Source organism: Typopeltis vanoorti, chromosome 14 (genome assembly GCF_054136105.1).
Source record: "Typopeltis vanoorti isolate ZY-2024b chromosome 14, IOZ_Tvanoo_1.0, whole genome shotgun sequence".
In the NCBI taxonomy this organism is placed as follows: domain Eukaryota; kingdom Metazoa; phylum Arthropoda; class Arachnida; order Uropygi; family Thelyphonidae; genus Typopeltis; species Typopeltis vanoorti.
In genome coordinates this window covers 16,590,652-16,613,449 of record NC_143562.1, presented here as the reverse complement: position 1 = coordinate 16,613,449, position 22,798 = coordinate 16,590,652, and the positions used below count along the sequence as shown (strand labels likewise).

Here is a 22,798-nt window from a genome sequence, read left to right as displayed (position 1 = left end):
TTATAGAAATTAGACTCAAGACATTAAGAGGCCACATAACAATAATTGGTGCATATGCACCAGAAGAGGGAAAAGAAGAAGACAGTAATATATATTATAAAGAATTACAGAATGTCATAGATAAAACAAACAAAACTGACTATTTACTGCTAGCAGGAGATTTAAATGCCAGAATAGGAAACAAAAAATACAAAACAAACATAGGTAAATTTGGCAAAGATACATGTAATCAAAATGGTCGCAGATTTCGCGATTTTGTCATTTATAATAATTTGAGAATAATGAATTCAATGTTTAAACACAAGGAAATACATAAATATACTTGGTCAGCCAGAGGATACAAATCAGTAATCGACTACGTTATCACAAATTTTAAATTAGCGGAGTTAATTTTAGAAGTAAGGGCATATCGAGGCTTTGAATTAAACTCTGATCGTTATATGGTATCAGCAAAAATTCGTTTTAAACCAAAGTGGCTAAAAACACATAGAATTGAAAATTCTTACCAGCCAAGCTACAAAATTTCTGCATTACAGGATCCTCAAGTTAGACTACAATATCAAAAATGCACAAACTTAAAAACAGAAACCACACATGAATCAAGTGACATAGAAGATGAATGGGAAAATTTGAAACAAATTCTCACAAAAGCAGCAACAGAAACCTTAGGAATAAAGCACAAATGGATTAGAAAAAGAAGACTACGAGACTGGAACAAAGAAATAGAAAATATAATAGAAACCAAAAAGGACAGTTACCAGAAATGGCTAAATTTCAAAACAATAGAAGCAGAAATAGAGTATAAAAGAAATAGTGCAATTGCAAAACGAGAAGTAAGGAAAAAACATAGAGAAAGATATAACAATTTTGTAACAGAACTAGAAAAGGATTTATTTAAGCCCAAAACCTACAAAGTAATAAAATACATGAATAAAGAAATAAAAGAAAAGATAAAAATACAAACAATAGATTTAGAAAAATGGGTGACCTATTTCCAAAATCTCTGGACAGATGAGAACAATGAATTAAAATTTTATAAGACAAAGAATGACCTAATAGAAAATATCACAATGTTAGAACTGAAAAATATAATAAAGAAGATGAAAAATAGGAAAACGCCAGGAGAAGACAATATAAATATAGAACTCTACAAAAATGCAGGTAAAAAATTTAATGAAAGACTTATGAAATTTTTTAATATGGTTTGGATGTCCGGAAAAATCCCTAACTCTTGGAAAAAAGCACTGGTTATCCCAATCTATAAAAAAGGAAATAAAGACAATTGACAATTATAGGGGAATTAGCCTGCTGAATACAGGATATAAAATATATGCAGGAATATTAAAAGAGAAACTAAGCAGCATTGTAGAAAACAAATTGCTAGAAGAACAAAATGGTTTCCGAAAAGGCCGATCCTGCATAGATCCAATTTTTACTTTCAAATTATTAATAGAAAAGAGAAGAGAATTTCAAAAAGAAACACACGTGGCCTTTATTGATTATGAAAAAGCCTTTGACAAAATTAGTAGACAAAAATTGTTTAAAATATTAACTGATTTAAACATACCAAACCAACTTTTACAATCTATTCAAGAAATATATACAGGAAATACAATAGCAGTTAAATTAGAATACACCTCAGAATGGAAAGATATATCAAGAGGAGTACGACAAGGATGTACCCTCTCACCTCTGCTTTTCAATATATATATAAATGAAATATTAACAATCTGGAAACACCATAACCCATTTGATATACAAATGACCCTGCAAATGAAGATAGATACACTGCTATTTGCAGATGATCAAATAGTATTAGCTACATCAGAAGATGACTTACAAAGATCATTAAATGATATCTCAAAGCAATATAATATGACTATCCAAAGAAAAAACAAAAATAATGGCATTCAAAGGAGAAAACTCAATAAGAAGTAAAATAGTGATAGATAATAAAATACTAGAACAAGTAAACACTTTCAGATACTTGGGATGTGATCTATCATACGAAGAAGAAAAAGATATAGACACTAAAATATCAAACTTTGTCAAAGTAAATGGCATAATAAATAATATATTTAAGCCATCCCTGGTACAAAAACACACTAGAATCAGACTATATAATGTCCTGTCAAAACCAACTCTACTATACGGAAGCGAAACGTGGACCATGAAAAGGAAAGATGAAAAACGAATTCAAACAGCAGAAATGAAGTTCCTCAGAAAAACAGCTGGATATACCAAGTGGGACCACAAAACAAATGAAGAAATCTTACAATCCCTGAAAATAAAACCAAATAATTACTACATAAGAGAGCATAAACAAAAATGGCTAGAACATTTAAATCGAATGGACAACAGCAGACTACCAAAAATATTATACAGATACAAAATAAGTGGAAAAAGAAGAAAAAGAGATGGCATGAGACCGGAACAGGCCACATGGCCTAAATTTCCATGTTAGGAAGAAGATTTCAAACGTACAATAACAATATATCTATCTATATAAAAATATAAGATAATGTGCCATGTCAAATGTGTATGTAAGATGCCGAAAATGTAATATTTGCATTTGATTTTTTGCAATATTCGGCGTGTATGTTTTGTATTGAATATAAATATAATAAATATTATAGTAATATATGTCTGTATTACGCATTTTTTTTTCAATGGGGGCCATGAAATATTTTAATTTTTCCAAAGGGGCCTTTACATCTGTAAGTTTGGGAAGCATTGTACTAGAACAAACTCAACATCAACAGAATTTAAGTTAGACATCACAGTATAAGAAGTATCAACAGAAAATAAGTTGAACTAGAGAAGTACAAATTTACATAATTGATATGGTTATTGAGATAAAGAAGGCTAAACCAGCTAAATAATAAATATAGGATGTTATATTTGGGCAGTAGTGCTCAGGGAAAGGAAGGAGTAATATCATTCACTGTGATAAATTGTGTCATTCAATATGCCAAACACTATGATAAATTTCTTGATTGGCTGGCAATTTCAAGTGGGCAAAAATCAGAGTGGGAAATTGGACAGTGATATTTATTTGTACCTAAGGTCCCACAGAAGATTCTCCTAAGGAAGAAGTGAAAGAAGTTTTTTGTCATTAGAGGAGGCAGTTGATAGAAAACGGAAAAGTATTTCTTGTTGGAGATCTAAATAGTAGTATAGGAAATTAATTGCAAGCATATGCTTGTAAAAATATTTTAGAGAATTTGGAAGAAAGGCCAAATTAATAATGTGGGCGATGAATTTCTGTTGATGACATGGAACAGTCATCGCTAACATGATATTTCGCAAAAAAGATGTGCACAAATTTACATGGAAAGAAGATGCAAGAAAAAAGAAAAGTTTTATTAACTATTATCATTGATAGTGATATCTTCTCATCTGGGTTTAGGATATGAGAGTAGACAGGAGGTTTGAAGTGATCATCATTTAGTTTTAAGCAGGGTAAAAATAAATATCATATTGAAAAGAAAAATATATAAGGTTTTGAAAAGAATTTGAGCAGCTCTTATGATGAAATATAGACTCAACTGTACAAATACTATTCAAGAAAAGAAAAAAAACATTATTCGATTATAATAATTTTTTTTTAATATATAAATATATGTATATGTGTATACAATTATATGTTAGGAAAGATTTGCTGCTTTGTAAAATACTATCTCCCACAAGGGGGAAAGACATAGACCATCAGATCTGTTTATGTTAGGGGGAGTGAAGTAATGTTTCACATGTTTCTTTGTATAGCCGTTCCATTAGGAACCGACTTTTGTCTTGTTCCACGTAACTCTACGTCTGGTGTTGATGACATGTTCTGCAATTTCAGACTGTTCGGGTTCAAGGTACTGAATGTACGACTGGTGTTCTTCTAACTGAGATCTGCTCGGGTCCGGTTAGAAGAACACCAGTCGTACATCCAGTACCTTGAACCCGAACAGTCTGGAATTGCAGAACATGCCATCAACACCAGACGTAGAGTTACGTGGAACAAGACAAAAGTCATTCACAAAAGTCGGTTCCTAATGGAACGGCTATACAAAGAAACATGTGAAACATTACTTCACTCCCCCTAAACTAAACAGATCCGATGGTCTACGTCTTTCCCCCTTGTGAGAGATAGTACTTTATAAAGTAGCAAATCTTTCCTAACATATAATTGTATACACACATATATATATATATATATATATATTAAAAAAAATTAATTATTATAATTGAATAATTAAATTTAAATAATTAAATAGATTTAGGAAATTTAACCTTAGTTACTTAGGTGGAGCTTTGTGAATATAACAGTTATTGTTTAATTAGCCTTGTACCTGTACTGATGATGCCTATGATACTCAGGTGAAAATTCAATGAATAAAGAATAATTTACGTGAGTTATAATTCTGTTATTATAATAGTTAGTAACTGTTAAATGAAATAAACTGTGACACAAGAAAATATTCATTAAGAATTCAATATGCATACATATCAGAACATTTATTCCTCTTGCCCACACATAACACTAGTGTGCTATAGGTCTTGTGGCCTTTCATGTGTAGACCAGATATATGTATGTATGTGTGTGTATATATATATATATTATAAATTATTTTAAATGACTGATACTGAGATTAATATAATATAATATAAATTATAATAATTTATAATATTTTCTGCCGAGTAAAAATGAATGTTCAGAATATATATATATATATATATACACACACATACATACATACATACATACATAGGGTGTCCCAAAATTCACGCAAGATTTAAATTTAGCGCCATTTGTGTGGTAAAGTGTTGCCAACGAGAAAAAAAAGACAGCGTGACAGCTGACAGTTCAGAGTTATTAAAAATGGAGCGCTACACGAAAGAACAACGCATCTTCGTTGTTGAGCAATATTTTAAAAATAATGAAGGTTTGGCAGCTACAGTTCGCAATTTTCGTACAAAATATGGTCGGAATAGTGATTTAACTTCATCAACTGTGAAAAGATTAATTAAAAAATTCGAGGAAACTAGATCAATTAGTGATCTTATATACTCTGGTCGTCGTTCAACAGAAAACATTGAAGCAGTTCGTGAGAGTGTTGCTGAGAGTCCAGGAACATCAATTCGGCACCGTGGTCTTGATTTGGGCATTTCGAGAAGCTCTCTACAGCGTATTCTCACGAAAGATTTGCATCTTTATGCTTACAAAGCTCAATTAACTCAAGAACTGAAGCCTACTGACCACACACAGCAAAGAGAGTTCGTTGAATGGATTATGGAACAACAAGTGGATGCTTATTTTTCGAACAAAATCATCTTCAGCGATGAGGCTCATTTTCATCTTGATGGCTTCGTTAATCGACAAAATTGTCGCATTTGGGGTTCAGAAAATCCACGAGTGATTGTTGAGAAACAAATATATCCACAACGTGTCACTGTTTGATGTGGATTTTGGGCTGGAGGCATCATCGGTCCATTCTTCTTCGAAAATGCGGATGGTAAGGCAATAACAGTTAATGGTGCTCGCTATCGCAGTTTTTTGTGCCTAAATTGCAATATATGGATGTGGACGACATGTGGTTTCAACAAGATGGTGCCACATGCCATACAGCCCGAGAAACAATTCAATTACTGCATGAGTCATTTCCTGGTCGTGTAATTTCCCATTTTGGTGATCAGAATTGGCTGCCCAGATCATGTGACTTAATGCCGTTGGACTTTTTCCTTTGAGGTTTTTTGAAGTCTAAGGTTTATGCCAACAAGCCCACGACCACCCACGCCTTGAAGGAGGAAATTGAGCGCTGTATCAACGAAATTCAGCCACATTTATGCAAAACGGTCATGGAAAATTTCGACAAAAGAGTGCGTATGTGCCAGCAAAGCCATGGAGGCCATTTACCCGATATGCTATTCCATGCATAACCCTATACTGTATACTTTATGAATCAATAAGAAATTACAATTTTTAATTAAAAACCTGTGTTTTCTATCAAAATTACTTGCGTGAATTTTGGGACACCCTGTATGTGTGTGTGTGCAAAAGCAGCTGAACAAAATTCATGAGAAGACTTAAGTAAAAATATACAAGATAAATATCAAGCAGGTTGGAAACTGTTCTAGAGGCATGAATGATACACGAATGCAGAGTTATATATATAACTCGATAAAGCTATCTAAAGTATGAATAAAAGGTATGACAGGAAAAATAGACGTATGAATGTGAACATGAACAAAATGAAGGATAGAGTACTGTATGGAGACTCGTTAGTACGAGGTGTGTTAGTAGAGGATTTGACAAAATCGTACCAACCTGGTGCGACCATAAAGGACGTAACTGCATCTATTAGAGAGCAAAAGGAAAGGGTGAAAGAAATTATTGTTGTGGCAGGTACGAATGATTTGAAAGGAGATAAAATGGAAATGATAGAAGACCTGAATGAATTGTTTGAGGTAGCAAAAGAAAAGAGTGAGAGAGTTAGAATGATTAGTCTTTTGCCACGGTATGACAGTGAAATGTTTAAAAGGAGGGCTATAATTACGAATGACTTTATGCGTGGGTTATGTATGACGAGTGGTGTGGAATTTATGGATGTGTGGAGTGAGTTTGATGGGCGAAAGGATCTATATAAGATGGATGGCTTGCATTTGAATGGTTACGGTGTAAGAAGACTTGAGAAAGTGTTGCTGAATGTAGTGGATGTGCAAATTCAGGGAAACTAGATTTGTTAGGGGGGGGGAGTAGAGATACAGTCCTTATGGAGGCAGTTGAATGTAAGAATGAATATAATATGCCAGAGCAAATAAGGACAACAAATCTGAGTGGGATAGTTAATATAAGGCATCAAGGTAGGGTTGGGGCTAATGGGGGTCTTAAATTCATGTACACTAATACTAGGAGTATTAGGAACAAGAAGGAAGAGTTTTTGGCCATGGTTGGCACTTCCAGACCACAGGTTATAGGTATTAGTGAAACATGGCTGACTGTAGATGATATAACTAGTGGGATTGAATGTGATGGGTATAGTGTGTTCAGGAATGACAGAGAGAATAAAATGGGGGGAGGAGTATTGTTGATGATAGCTGATGAGCTACAGCCAAGGAGAATAGAAGTTGAATTGCAGGATAGAGAAAAGAGCACATTTGAGGCCATTTGGTGTGAGATTGTGGCTAGCAGAACTAAATATACAATTGGGTGCTGCTATAGACCAGGTGATGGAAAAGATGATGGTGACAGTATGCACAAGCAAATAGAAGAAATGGGTGGAAGGAGGGTGATTATTATGGGAGATTTCAACTGTGGTCGCATTGATTGGAGTGAGGAGAGAACACACGGGAGGAAGGAACTGGATTTTATGCGGTTATTAAGGGATAACTATCTGCGACAGCATGTAATGGAAAATACTAGGGGTCAGAGAGTGCTTGACCTAGTAATTACATCTGAGGATTTGGCTGTAACAAATATGACCACATTGCCACCAGTCGGTGAGAGTGATCATAGGGTCTTAACTTGGGAGGTGGCTAAAGGTGTAGAATTTTCAATTAAGACAGGGTACATGTGGAATTATCGGGCTGGAAAGTATGACATGCTTAGGAGTTTGATTGGTTCAGTGCCATGGCATGTACAACTGCAAGGACTAGAAGTTGATAGTGCATGGGAGGTAGTTAAGAAGTGTTTGCATGAAGCAATGGCTGACTGTATACCTAGAGTCCGAATAATAAATCAACTAGGGGTTAAATGGGTGAATAACACCATTAAGCTTGAGTTGCAAAAAAAGAAACAACTATGGAGGGAATTTAAGGAGAAGGGTGACCGGCAGGCACATGAACGGTATAAAGCGCAGGCCAGAAGGGTGACGAGTATGGTAAGAAAGGCAAAAAAGGATTACGAAAGAACATTGGCCATGCAGGCTAAAGAGAATCCTAAACAGTTTTTTAGATATGTAGCAAGTAAAAGGAAAAATGTACATGGCAGATTGATTTTAAAGAATGCTGATGGTAGGGAGGTAACTGAATCAGTTGAGATAGTTGAGTTACTGAGTGAGCACTTTGCAAAAGTATATCATCCAGGTGGTGACATTGCAGAAACGAATAAACCAGTAGATTATACGGGAATTGTGGTTAATGAAGTGGAGGTGAGTAGTCTATTGCATAACCTCAATGTCAATACATCTGTGGGATTGGATGGTATACCAGCTCGTGTTGTACGAGAAGCAGCTAAAGAATTGTCAGTACCCTTGACCATTTTGTTTAATTTGAGTCTCGGGTCTGGGTTAGTCCCGAGCGGGTGGAAAGAGGGGAAAATAGTTCCACTGCATAAAGGTGGTTCCAAGACTGCTGTTGTAAATTACCGACCGATTAGCATATCAGGAATCATTGTCAAGGTCTTAGAGAAATTAGTCAAGAAAAGAATACAGGATTGGATAGATGAAAATGGGATATTGTATGGGGGACAACATGGTTTTGTGAAGGGTAGATCATGCCTCAGTAACTTGCTCACGTTTTATAACACAGTGACGGCTGAACTGGATAGGGATAATGGGTTTACAGTGATACTACTGGACCTTGCCAAGGCCTTTGATAGGATACCACATGGAACCCTAATCAGTAAACTGGAGCAGATGGGTATAGATATAGGGTTGGTAAGATGGATAAGAGGGTGGTTGAAGGAGAGATATCAAAGAGTGGTTTATTCAGGAGTGGAGTCTAAAAGACGTCTTGTGACTAGTGGAGTGCCACAGGGCTCTGTTCTTGGACCACTGCTTTTCAATTTGTTCATCAATGATATTGGAAAGAATCTGAGAGGAAGTGTTCACTTGTTTGCTGATGATGCAAAGTTGGGTAGAGCAATTGTGAGTGCACAAGATGTCAAAATTTTACAGGATGATTTGGATAGTTTGGAGGACTGGGCTAGGAAAAATGGATGTGAATTTAATGTGGCAAAGTGTAAGGTTATGCACTTTGGGGTGAAAAGAATAGCAGCAGTATATTGCATTGGTGGAATCATACTCCAGGAGATTGATGAGGCCAGGGATTTGGGAGTGTTGGTGGATAGGGAGTTAAAGTTTAGGGGGCACATTGCAAAAGTAACTAAAACAGCTCACCAAATCACTTGGCTTCTGAAAAATACTTTAACATGCAGAGACGAACAAGTTGTTGTTCCTCTGTATCGAGCCTTGATAAGACCCCATCTGGACTTCTGTGCCCAGCTATGGGCACCAGGGTTTCTTCGTGATGGGGAGGAAGTGGAGAGGGTCCAGAGACGAGTGACCAAGATGATAGCAGGTCTGTGGAATGAACCTTATGAGAATAGGTTGAAGATTTGTGGGTTGCAGAAATTGGACGATAGGCGAAGGAGGGGTGATATGATTGAGACATTCAAATTACTGAAGGGTTTTTATAAGATTGATCCAGAAGATATTTTTGAAAATATGACTGGTGGTGGGAGGACTAGGGGCCATGCATGGAAGCTGGGCAAGAACGTGGTTGACAAGGGTGTTAGAGCTAGGTTCTTTACTTGGAGAGTGGTAAATGAGTGGAATAAGCTTCCAGAGTCTGTTGTGGGTGCTACGACTGTGAATGAGTTCAAGGCAAGGTATGATAGATACTGTGTGAATGTTGAATAGTTGTTCTTGACATGATGTTAGGGCCTCCCTCGATGAGTCTGTCGACTCCTTGGAGTTTCCCGGAACAATAATAATAATAATAATATGAAATGTAGAAAGATGGTTGGAGTAAGTATGATATATGATTAGAAATGCTCATATATGCAGGTATAAAAGTTTACCAGTGCTCGACTTCATAATTCAGAAGGTCAAATTTCAGATGATTAGAACAGAGGTCTCATATATAAAAATGAAAATTAAACAATGGGGAATTAGAAGAATTTCTCTGTTGAGCGTTCCAGTAACATCTGCACAAACATACTTAAGAAGAGGCTAAGAAAAGCTGTTAAAGAGAATTTGGAGAAGAATAAGTTGGGTTCAGGCCAAATAGAGGTTATTAGGATCACAAGTAGTTGAGAATTCGTGGTAATATAACAGGGATCTGTATTTAATTTTGATATATCTTGTTAAAGCATATAACAAGTTGTCAAGAGAAAAGCTGTTCAAAATGATACATGAATGCCAAGAGTACATCGATCTCCATTATTCTGATAAGTCAGTTCTTGCCAGACACCACTCGTAGATGTCTTGTCTGGCAAGAACAAAGTCATGGATCTGGATGCAATCCTTTCATAAAGATTGTTTATACAATTTTTATGAAAGCTCTGAAGACATGCTCATCATCAAAAACCTAAACAGAAGTGATTTTCTAAACTGTTCCAAGTTTGGGAAGTTATTCTACTCAATACCTCTCATGACTGTGAAATAGTTTCTTATTTAATAATTTCAGTGTCTTTTCCTTGTATTCTAATAGTTATACAGATCAAGTTCACCTCTTAGATATCATGTACTCTAACTCTAAAATATGCCATTTTTTCATTTGTTATTCATCCTCATCAAATACCTGACATGTATCCTAAGAAGGTGTACAGAATATTATGATAGTATTACATGAAAAGTTACATCATTACTAGCTTCCTGTTGACAGTTTTCCTCTACATTAAACTGTTATCTTTCAAGATTCCAATATTATTAGAACTTATATTTTTGTTTTCTTAAGCGATGTTACTATATCAATCAGTCCACCTAGACCTTGAGTTTCCTTTGAATCTTTTTCCTGCCATCTTGTCAAAGAATACTTATTTTGCTAACTCTTCTTCTCCCATTTTGTCTCCTCCTCATGGGGAAGCTGCCTGTGGTTGAGTAAGTCCCCAACCACATGGTCCAAGGTCTTGTTCCAAGGCTTGCTATGGTGCTAGTCTTAGGTAGCCATGGTGTTCCACTTCCAAGTGCAGTTATTGCTTATGATTGGGTATCTATGTGTAGCTCTGTGGTGGGTGGGGAGCTCTGGAATTCAAACAAAAAATCTCTTGAGCATGAATTTTACATTCTCAAATATTTCAAGGGCCTTAACAAGCTCCCATCCAAGTACTGATAATGTAGATACATATTTGATAGCAGAAGTAAGAAACAAGAGACGTGTGATACTAGTTTAAATGTACCAGTGTTTCTGATCATCCATGCAACAGGTAATAGAGAACATGTCATCCTTCTTTATTCAAAGGGTTTAGAACAATGTTTCCCAATGTGAAGTGTACACCCACGGGGAAAATTTGAATATTTTGGGGGGCAATTAGATAATGATGTTGCATTCGTCACCTCATCACCGATATACTCAAAAAATCACCTTTCTCAGCGATAAATTATCGAGGTTGCAATCCTGACTTTCTGAGAAAAAAAAACTGGAAACACTAGTACAGCAATCAACATAAATACTTGGTAGCATAAGTGTGTTAAGGTTAGATCATAGCATCTGTCACTTCTGAAACGTAAACAGTACTAATTTAACTTGAAGAAATGCAAAATTATGAGTCTATTAGAACTTTATTCAAAATAAAAGGACAATGGCATGGCTTTGTGATGAGACAGAAACGAAATACCCAAATTCAACTAGTTTTGCAAGAAAATTACTGTTGCCCTTCCCATTGTCGTATTTAGTTGAATGTAGCTTTAGTGCTGTAAATATGTTATTAAAAAAAATAAATCATCTGGATATCACAAACCATGCAGATTTGAGATTGAAATTGACTAAATTAGTACCTCAAAAACTCTTTGCAGCAGACATCAAGCTTAAGGATCACATTAACTTGGATTTTATTTTCCTGAGTTCGATTTATATTTTATAATATACAAAGTGTAATATAAAATTTATATTCATTGAAGAAAGTCAAATTAAAGACAGTTTTACCTATGTTCCTTTTTTATTTGAAGTACTTATTTATATTATATATACTTTTTCAGAACTTGGTTGACTATTATGCTACAGGGGGCATAATCCAAAAAAAGTTGGGAAACACTGGTTTAGGACTAGCAGGTTTTCCCAAAAAAAAAAAGCAGTTAAGAAACTACATTCTGGTGACATCCTTGTGGAAACATCATGTCAACAACATTCTGAAAAACTACTACTTGTAGAGGAGCTATATCAGAATTGAATCTCCTTGATGTTCCAGATGAGGAGATATGGTCATGAGCTTAAAGATCAGAGAATGACAGATGTGAGGTGCAACCTGATATGAAGAGATGGGCATTTGGTTCCAACCAGGAACATCATCCTTACTTTTGTTACACCTAAACCTCCAGCAGCTGTAAAAGCAGGGTATCTCAGTTGCCCTCTTAATCTGTGCAGCCGTAATCCACTGAACTGCTTTAAATGTTAGAAATATGGGAATGCCCAAACTGCCTGTCATGGCTCTACTGCCTGTGCCCAATGTGATAGTAAAAAGCAGGATAATAAATTTTGCTCTGCAAAGAAAGCTCATTGCATCAACTCACAGGGAGATCACCCAGCCTATTCCTGTGCACGTCCACAGGTGGAAGGATGAAAAAGATAAAAACAGAACAAAATATATCATATCGGGTTTTAAATGTGAAACTAGTCACTATTGCCACATCTATCCTGAAATCTTCGTATGCTGATAATGTGACACTTAAGAAAATATCAATAGCAACTCAAACTCATGTCTATTCCATTATGGTAATTTCACCATAACTAATCTTTATGAGTGCTTCTCTGTGGAGCACATCAATTACTCCACCTACAATCTCACCAAAATATATATATATATATATATATTCCATTCAGTGAGAATCCACTTGTCAAAAAAAAAAAATATATATATATATATATTATAAAAATGATATTACTTAAAGATAAACCACCAGACATCCCCAATAGAAAAAGTGGACACTTCTGTATTGACAAAGTATACTAAACTCACCAAATGACTTTTCAGATGATGTATTAAACGTTTTTCCAGAAGAGGTGAATACTGACCTTCCATACTTCCCTAAATTAATAGATAAAGATAAATCCTCAACATCTCGGAAATTAGACATGTCTACAAAGCAAAAATACTAAGATCTACAGTGGAACTGTCATGGGATTTGCCAAACATTGACGATATCGAAGTTCTTCTGTAGAAACACAAACTCCTCTATGTCTGTCTGCAGGAAACATATTTAAAACCCAGAGAGGACCCAACCTTAACTCATTTTACTGATATTGTAAATATAGAACTGGAGATGGCCCAGTTCATGGTGGAGTAATTATCCTAGTGGGCAATCATACTCCTTTCCAAAATATCCAGCTTAATACTACTCTGGAAGCAGTAGTGATCTGCTTATCCATGGGATTTCTTATTACAATATGTTCCATTTATTTACCACTGGGTTGTGAGTTAAATGAGGTTGAACTTGATAATCTTATATTGCATCTGCTTAGCCCATACTTCTCATTGGTTACCTTAATGGACTTAACACTGTGGGATAGTCACACAAATGGATGAGGTTGTGTCATTGAGTGATGCTCGATAATCATGACCTCTCCCTTCTTAATAATAGTCAGTACCTGCTCATATTCTGCAGCAGATCTTACAGTCTGCATCCCCCTGCCATCTTTCCGCTGCTAATTTGGGATGTTGAAGAGAACATTTATGGAAGTGATCATTTTCCTGTTATTTGCACTATGCCTTCACAGGAACATATTCTCTTACTTGGATGCCTGTGTTGAAAATGTACCAGGCTGACTGGAATACATTTTCCCATCTTTGAAAATGTAATGCTAAAGCAGTCACTGAAAGACCTGTGATTGAAGTAGTTAAATATGCCACAGATTGTATTATCCAGGCAATAGCCAAAAAAAGATCCACGTTGGAATCCTGTCCCATCAAATCTAATAGCTTTCAAATGCACTCAGGTGAAAGCACATTATGTGAGACGTCAGAGTCAAAAACGGTCTTGGATCCGATTAACAGCCAATCCAAAAATTATAGGATAAAACTGGAAAATTAAAGGTAGATATAAAACACACCATTTGTCTATCCTTGGAACATAATGGACATGTTGTTGCTGATCCTATATTGTTTGGGAGAAAATTTTGCTAAAATCTCAGCTGCAAATTCATGTCCTCCTGAATTTCTAATATTGAAAGGACAACAAAAGAAACAGCAGCTAAACTTCTCTACCAAATGTACTAGAGCTGTACAATCGGCCATTTGTTGAGGAAGAACTAAAAAAAGCTCTTTAACTCTGTCAATCCAGTGCAGTAGGTCCTGATGACATCTATTATGAGATGATAATGCATTTTTCATCATCTTCCATGGATCTTCTTCTCTTATTATACAACAGAATACTTTCAGAGGAAGGGTTTTTGGCTTCTTGTCATTGCTATTCCAAAACCAGGAGAGAATGTAGCACAAGCAAACAATTACCCAACCTGTTGCTCTGACCAGTCAGAGCAACATTTTCTGCAATATTTATGTAACATAGTGCAGAAAATGGGTTAATTGCTTTCTAAATACCAGACTTCTCTGGTATTTATAAAGCAATTTCTGAACCAAACCTTGCAGTCTCAGTGGCAAACTTTGAAGAAGGCATTGATTGATTTGGCTTGAAGATGTGTTAAAGTTGTCTGCAAGGATAGAAAAATAAGAACACCATGGTGGACACAAGAAGTTAAAGAAGCAGTCCTGAAAAAGAAGAAAACATATCAAAAGTTCCTAGCAAATAAGTTGGCAGATGCCCTAAAAGAATACAGAAAAAATTGTAAGAGAGTTAAGCGATGTGGAAAAGTAGCCAAGCGAAAAGTGATGGAAAGACTTTGGTAAATGATTTTTTTTTTCATACTCTTATTGTTTGGTAAAAGTATGGAAAATAAATATCAGGAAGGTGGCAAAATGTTCTGGAGGCTATTAAAGAAGACTTAGAAATGGAGGAAAGAATACTGTAAAAGGAATCAGAAATGATAAAGGTGACATGAAAACTGAAGATGAGGATATCCTAGATATCTGGAGTAATTACTTTGAATGACTGTTAAGCTAACCAAGCAGTGACAGAACCGTACTAGAAAATTTTCAGGAGGAATGCAAATACATAACAATACCTGAGGTAGAAAAAGTTCACAAAAAATATTAGACCAGAAATATGAAAGTATGGAGGTATAAAAGTTTTGCAGTGGCTACACTGCATAATTCAGAGGGCCTGGTCAGAAGGTTGAATTCCCAATGATTGGAGTAGAGCTCTCATAGTACTCACCTATAAAAAAGGGAATAAAACAATGTGAGAATTACAGAGGAATTTCTCTACTAAGTGTTTCATGTAAGATTTATGCAAGCATACTTAAAAAGAGATTAAGAAAAATTGTGGAAGAGAAACTTGGAGAAGAACAAGCTGGGTTCAAGCCAAACAGAGGCTGTCAAGATCAGATTTTCACTTTAAGACAAATAGTTGAAAAATTGTGGAAATATACTTTAGTTTTATAGATCTGGGAGAGGCATATGATAAGTGCCCGGAGAAAATCTTATCAAAACACTACAATTTATGGGGTGAGTGAAACATTATACAGAGCAATACATAGCCTATATTTAAGTTGTCATTCAGCAGTTAGAATTGAAGGAAATACAGGAAGATGGTTTCATGTAAAATCAGATAAGACAAGGATGCACATTATCTCCACTCTTATTCATCATCTATATGGATCACATTATGAAAGAAAGTGGCATTAGGGATATTAGAATTGGAGACGTCAAACTTAGCCCTTTGCTTTATGCAGATGATGTTGTACTCCTAAACACATCTAGGGCAAATTTCCAAGATTCACTACTAAATTGAATAACAGCTGTAATATATTCGGCATGAAAATCAGCAATAGAAAGACTAAAACTCTGAAAATAGATAGCAGCATAGAAAAACTATAGCTGCATTCTGAATGGAGATCCTATAGAATAAGTAAAGTATTTCAGCTATTAGATATAGTTTTTAGTGGAAATGACAGGTTAAATCTGGAAATAGACAACAGAGTAAGCAAAGCTGGTATGGTGGGTAGCCAGCTGAATAAATTTATATGGAATAAGAGAGAAATCAGCCAAAACACCAAACTAGGAGCATACAAGACAGTGTTCAAACCAATTTTAAGTTATGGATCTGAGAGTTGGGGTAGAAATGAAGCACTTGATCAAAGACTAGAGACCACAGATGTAAGGGTTCTGAGAAAAATTAAGGGACTGAACCGATGGCATCCATGGCAGAATCATATTAAAAATTAAGATATTAGAAAGGAAACATTATTAGCATTTAAGAATGTGTCAGCAGAACTTATCTAAGGTGGTATGGCCACTTAAATAGAATGGGTAAAGAAAGGTTAGCAAAACAGATGTTTGATGGCAGTAAAGAGATCTAATGAAGACCAAGATCTAGGTAGATTGATTCAGTCAGTTCATTCCTTAGAAGCACCTAATGTTAGATATGGCAATATTGGAGTGCTCACAAGTAATATATTGAGTTGGAGGAAAATTGTTGATAGGAGATTAATAATTAAACTTAATCATGTAGTGCTGTCATTGTAACCTGAACACACCTTGGGGATACACATATCAGGAAACTAATGATGAATTATTTAGTCAGTTTAGAAACCTGTATTAGAGATGCATTCCTGAAACAAGAACATCAGGTTTCAGTGTTCCTTGATATGTAAAAAAACTTAGGACCAGTCTTGGCAATATTGCATATTAAAAAGACTCCTAGGTCTCAGAGGGCTCTTTCCTATATTTACTAAAAACATTCTGTCTAGCCAAGTATACTATATCATCAAGAAGGGCATGTTCCTCAAGGCTCAATCTTAAGCATACCAATCTTTGCTGTCAAAGTTAATTCATTCACTTGAACAGCTTCCGACCACTGTAAGCGATGCTCTATTATATTATTATTGTACAGGTATCTCCATGGAATCAGAAGACTCATTGCAGGAGATCCATTATGCACACACTAGCATTATTCACATAATACCTATCATATCTCTCTCTCTCTCTTTAAATGCATTCATTGACAAAGCACTCATATGTCAATGGGTATTATCTGCTATCCCCTCCTCCACAGCCTAGATTTAGCACACCTTCAGACTTCTGTTTGTTTCCTCCTCCCCTCAAGGTTCATCAGGCACTACCTGATGAACTTCTTCATCCATAGTGAAGTGCCTTCCAGAAAGGTTCTTGAGGTGGGGGGAACAAATAGAAGTCTGAAGGTGCTAAATCTAGGCTGTGGGAGAGGGGATAGCACATGATACCTATCATATCTCTCTCTCTTTTTAAATGCATTCATTGACAAAGCACTCACATGCCAATGGGTTGCCAGAGGTGACAACAACTGGCAACCCATTGACAGATGGATTCCATCCATTCACCATCCTCCAAGCAAAAAATCTAGTTGGCTAACCACACTCTTACACAATTTCCATAGATGATTCCTTGTTCTCTCTCTTCCTGCTATGTACTGAAAAAAAGTCTTCATTGTCACTCCTATAAAAATCCTTTTAATAACTTATATACTTATGTCATGTGTCCTCATTTCCAACTAACAGCTAGTTTTTGAAGCCCACAGACTGTCAACCTATTTTCATAAGGAGCATTCCATAGATCTGCCACAATCTTTGTCATTCGCCTCTGGATCCTCTCCACCACTTCTTCATCCTGTTGGAATCTGCATGTCCAGATCTTCACACAGTATTCCAGATGTGGCCCTATTAAAACTTATATATACATACATGCACACACGAGGGGTGTTTCTGAATAGTAAGGTAACGTTTTTTTTTTTCTCAAAGTTGTTTAATAATAGGAAGTTGAAATAAGTGACCATGTACTACTTCTCCCAAAAATCTCCAAATTTATTGGTGCACTTGATTCACTGATAGATCAGTTTATCAATACCAGACTGAAGAAATCTGTGTCCACATCCAGTAACCAACATGGCACTACCTGATGAACTTCTTCATCCATAGTGAAGTGCCTTCCAGAAAGGTTCTTGAGGTGGGGGGAACAAATAGAAGTCTGAAGGTGCTAAATCTAGGCTGTGGGAGAGGGGATAGCAGAGTTTCCCGATTACAGTGCAGCCAATCACGAGCAGTGTGTGGAGTAGCATTGTAATGCAGCAAAATCATGCCACTTGTCAGGAGTACTGATCGTTTGCATCAAATGTTGGCTTTCAGTTTGTCCAATGTTACGGTAAAGTTCTGCATTGATTGTTCCTCCCTTTGACTAGAAATCCATCAACAGAATGCCTTGGCATTCCCAGAACACTGTGGAAACAGTTTTGAATATTTTGTGCACAGGAGATTGTGGATGTTTCCAGTCATGGAGTTTTGTTTGCTCTCTGGGGTAAAGTGATGAACCCACGTTTCATCTTCTGTGACTAGGCGAGTGAGAAAATCCTTGCCTTTGTCGCTATATTGTGACAGATTCTCCAGACACATCCCTATGTGTGCTCCTCTGACAATTGTCAGATGCTCCTGAAATTGAAATGTGTACTCCTGCTACCCAGCAGAAGCACACATTTCAAAAAAGCCAAGGACATTGTGAACAATTTCGTAAACAGTGACCTTACTCAAGTTCACCACTTGTGCAATTTTATGCAGTTTCACTTGCCAGTCTTCAAGAACAATGCCTAAAATGCATGAAATGTTGTCGGCAAGAAGTCCACCAACAGAACACCCTGGCAATCCCAGAACACTGTGGGCATGACTTTTCAGATAGTGGGAACAGTTTTGAATTTTTTTGTAGTCTTGCTCGATGAAGGCCTGCCTGCCAATGTCGATCTTCAATGTCACCATGGTCTGCTTTATTTTATATTCATTGCACCAAAAACACACCTTCTTTGACGTAACCTTTTCACCATACACAGCAACCAGTTCATGGTGCATGTCATTTGGTGAAGCCCTTTTTACTTGCAAAATACAAATAACTTCATGGACACCTATTTTAGACCACACTTGCATGGTAGCCACCATCTTGCAACTGGAATTAGCTGTGAAGCGACAATAGTGCCACACTGTAATGGTGGTATTTTTGAATGTTATTAACAGATCTATCTGTTCAGTGTGTTTTATCTCATTCCCTTGCCCCATTATTAAGAAAAAAGTGTTACCTAACTTTTCGGAAACCCCTTGTATACATTATATATTTATACTCCTACCCACGAAAGGCTTTTTTGTAAACCTATAGCACATTCATATCATAAGTTGGCTAAGGAATTATTTTCTCTGTTGTTATTTGTGTTATATATTTTTTGTACTTATGCTTTATTTTTTTACGTAGCCTGGAAACCCTGCTCTAGAGACCAACATGGAACTTTTTCAAGCCACTTCAGGCCTCCATTGGGGGGGGGGGGGGTAATGGTCTCAAACTGGGAGATGAAATTAATCTTCCATCTAAAGACAATCACAAACGTCCATGCCCACAGTAGGAGTTGAACCTACAGCCTGTTGGTCAGAGAGCAGATATGCTAATTACACAGGGAAACAATAACCTCTATTCATGCTTGTTAGTCAATTTAAGTCTTCCTGAAGGATCTCTACATCACCTTCATTTAACATCATTCTTCACAGTTTAGCATCATCAGCAAACAACTGAATGTTTCATGTGAAATCATTTCTTACATTGATGTACAAATTAACGCCACTGTCACCTGCCCTCTCCTGGGCTCAGCTCCTCTATAAACCACGCTTTGATATTTGTCCATCAGCCAGCTTATAATCCAAATCCCCAGATTCATATCCATCCCTTTGCTCCAGTTTGTGTAACAAAGCTGTCAAGACCTATCCTTCACAAAACCATGCTGTCCCTTATAGAGTATCATATATGGTCATATAATATCATATGTCGATGATTTCACTATCTATTAGCTCAAATTAATATCAGTTACCTGTACTTCATGCTGAACTATATAGCAGTCTGTACCATTAAAATAAAAAATAACATAAAAATTGCAGCACTCTCCCAACTTTATAATTAGTCTTATCTATGTATAAAGAGACAGAAGACAAGTGATGAATGGCTAGCCTTCATTAACCTAAGGACAGGGATTAGCACAAAGTGCAAACAAATAAACTTCCTAATTGGACGGAGACCTGATGATTGTCCAAGGCCTACCATTGTGGATAGACAGTGCAATCTGTTGCAATTGCAACAGATGCACCGTCTACACTATATCAGAATCACAACAGAAACCAGGAGACCAAACCTGTGCACAATAATCCAAGTGAGGTCTTATCAAGGCCTTGTAACATCCTTATCATTACATGTGAACATTTGTTTAGACATTGCAATTATCTTTGAGTTGTATTTGCAATCTTTGCTACATGGCCCCTGAACTTCGGCTCCCTGTCTACTAACACTCCAAGATCCCTAGCTTCATCAATTTCTTCTAGCATAATCTCACCAATATAATATGACATTGGATATCTAATCATGCTAAAATGAATGACTTTGCATTTAATGGCATTGAACTGACATCCATTTTCCCATGCCCACAATTGCAGCCTATTCAAATCATTCTGCAAGTGCTGAATATCAGTATTTGTATTAAACCAAGAATATAATTTATTTATAATTACTATTGGGGGGGGGGGATAGTGAAAAGTGACTTGTATTATTTGATTTAGCAGTCTTATTATTTCTTTTGAAGAGTTAAGTATTAAAATACACGAATAATGGCTGTATTTAAGTGATTAAGTACAATAAAAATTTCCTGTACAGAAAAGATTAGGCGATTTTTGGATAGTGTGGAATATTATGAAATTTTTATATAAAGATAAAATTTTTTTTCTGAATTTGATTTTCTCTTTAATAGGATCTGGAAGGTTTAGTCGTTTTGAATCTGACTCTGAAAGTGAAGATAGTGATTATGATATCAGTCATGATAATAGTGAAGACATCACAAGTGGAAGTTTCGACTCATCAGATGACCAGTCTAGTAGTGAAAAACGTTCAGTTAGTTTTAATAGGAATACAATGACTGAAACTAATACAGAAGTTGAAAAAGATAGGTTTTCACTCCAAAATGAGAATTCTAAGACTTCTTATTTCTCACTACAAGACAGATTACAACCCAATGAAAAACTGATGACAGATTCTGAAACATGTGTTAGAAATGAAAATGGAAAGAGTAATGAAGAGCTATTTAACAATCAGGTTGTTTATTGTCAGAAAATGCAGTTGGATACAGAGCAAGATAAGTGTGAAAATAATAGCCCTGCAAAAATAAGGGAAATTGCTGAAACAGAAAACAGTACTCTGACGCTTTGGCTGGAAAATGAATCAGGAATACATGATAACTCAGAATCTCTAAATCCTGTGAGATGTGAAGGGTTAAATATTTCTGCTAGAGTAGCATTAAGAGAAGATAACTCTTCACCCATAAAAACAAGCTCAAGTCCATGTAAGAAAAGTGAAAACAGGTCACCTTTTATATATGATAAAGTCTCCTTGCCTAATAAAACAGGAAGAAACAAGGATGTTTGGGACAGCAATTTAAGTGACATAAGTAGTACAAATGCATTTGAAAAAAGAAAAAAAATTGAAACTTCTGAAGGAGACTCATCATTAAGACACACCAGTGATACTATTGCAAAGAAAAATTCTTTAAGGATATCTTCAGGAGAAGAAAAAAATTCAAAATCTTTAGTCGAGTGGGATTTACGAATGGAATTGAAACGCAGAAAACAAGACAGAAAAAGGAAAGTTAATTTTGAGGTTAGTAGCCATGTTCCCTTACTTACAGTTCAGGACAGTTGGCAGAAAAATCACAGTGACCATGAGGACCTCAGTAATTGTTCTGGTAGTGGCAGTTGTAGCAGCAGTAGTAGCAGCAGTAGCAGTAATAGTCGCAGCAGTAGTAGTAGTCGCAGTCATCATAATCAGAGCAATGTGTTGAACTCTAAAGAAAATTCAGATAGTGAGAGGTGGAGTAGTGCAGAGAGTAGTCATAGTACAAGTAGAAGCCGGAGCAGGAGCTTCAGTCCTCATTTCAGATCGCTTCTGAGTGTTGTTAGACCTGTTAATCAAACTTCAGAAACAAACTGCGAAAGGCTTAAAAATTCTACTAAACATGTGAAAGATAATTATTTTGAATATCCAGAGAGAAACAGTGATAGGTTTTGTTCTGTTCGGTATTCACATCATGTATCCTACCCGCGTGACAGAGAACATAAAAAGATTCTTTCCAAAGAGTTGAAAACATCAGCAGTCCATACAGAAAAACGAAAGACCAAGAGCAGAACGTTTTCTGAAAAACGAGATATACAACTTTATAATAATGGTAAGAATTTCGTTTACCATATTGTCTTATTATTATTGTGAAAAGTTTAGTTCAGTTAATCTTTTTTGCTCTGTTCTGTTTCGAAAGTATATAATTAAACTTGTTTTAAGAACAGTAAACTTGTGATGTAATGAGTACTACATATAACAAAAAGCCCATTTTTAAATGTTTCACTGAAAGAAAGAGATATTAGTCATGTGTGATATATATAGTAACTGTCATTTTTCACTTTTTTCTGTGTATGTTGTGTTCAGTTCACTAATTCTGAGATAAATATCAGCTGTTATGAAATTTGCATGAACATCTTTTTTTTTTTTGTGAATTGCCAGTAAGTTTAATTAAGAATTAAATGCATTGTAGAGCAAATAGCAGTACAAACTTCCTTACTGCTTAATTTTCAGAATTAAGGAAGTAGCAGAGACAGCATTTTAGTAATGAGGCCTATATGTTGGTTATTCATAATGATGTTACTTAAGGAAGTTACACTTGTATATTAATTAGAATAACTTTTAATTAATATTTCCAATATTTTGGCAAAGTCAAACTGCCAT

At 35.9% G+C, this 22,798-nt stretch overlaps 1 protein-coding gene across 1 annotated transcript in view; it reads left to right on the top strand.

The window, feature by feature from the left end:
* Positions 1 to 22,798, top strand: part of LOC150099261 (uncharacterized) — a 206,809-nt gene that overhangs the window by 129,110 nt on the left and 54,901 nt on the right. Inside the window, exon 6 of the mRNA XM_090403640.1 lies at positions 20,781 to 22,247. Coding sequence (XP_090259766.1) covers positions 20,781 to 22,247 — 1,467 coding nt within the window. The remainder of the gene's footprint in view (positions 1 to 20,780; positions 22,248 to 22,798) is intronic.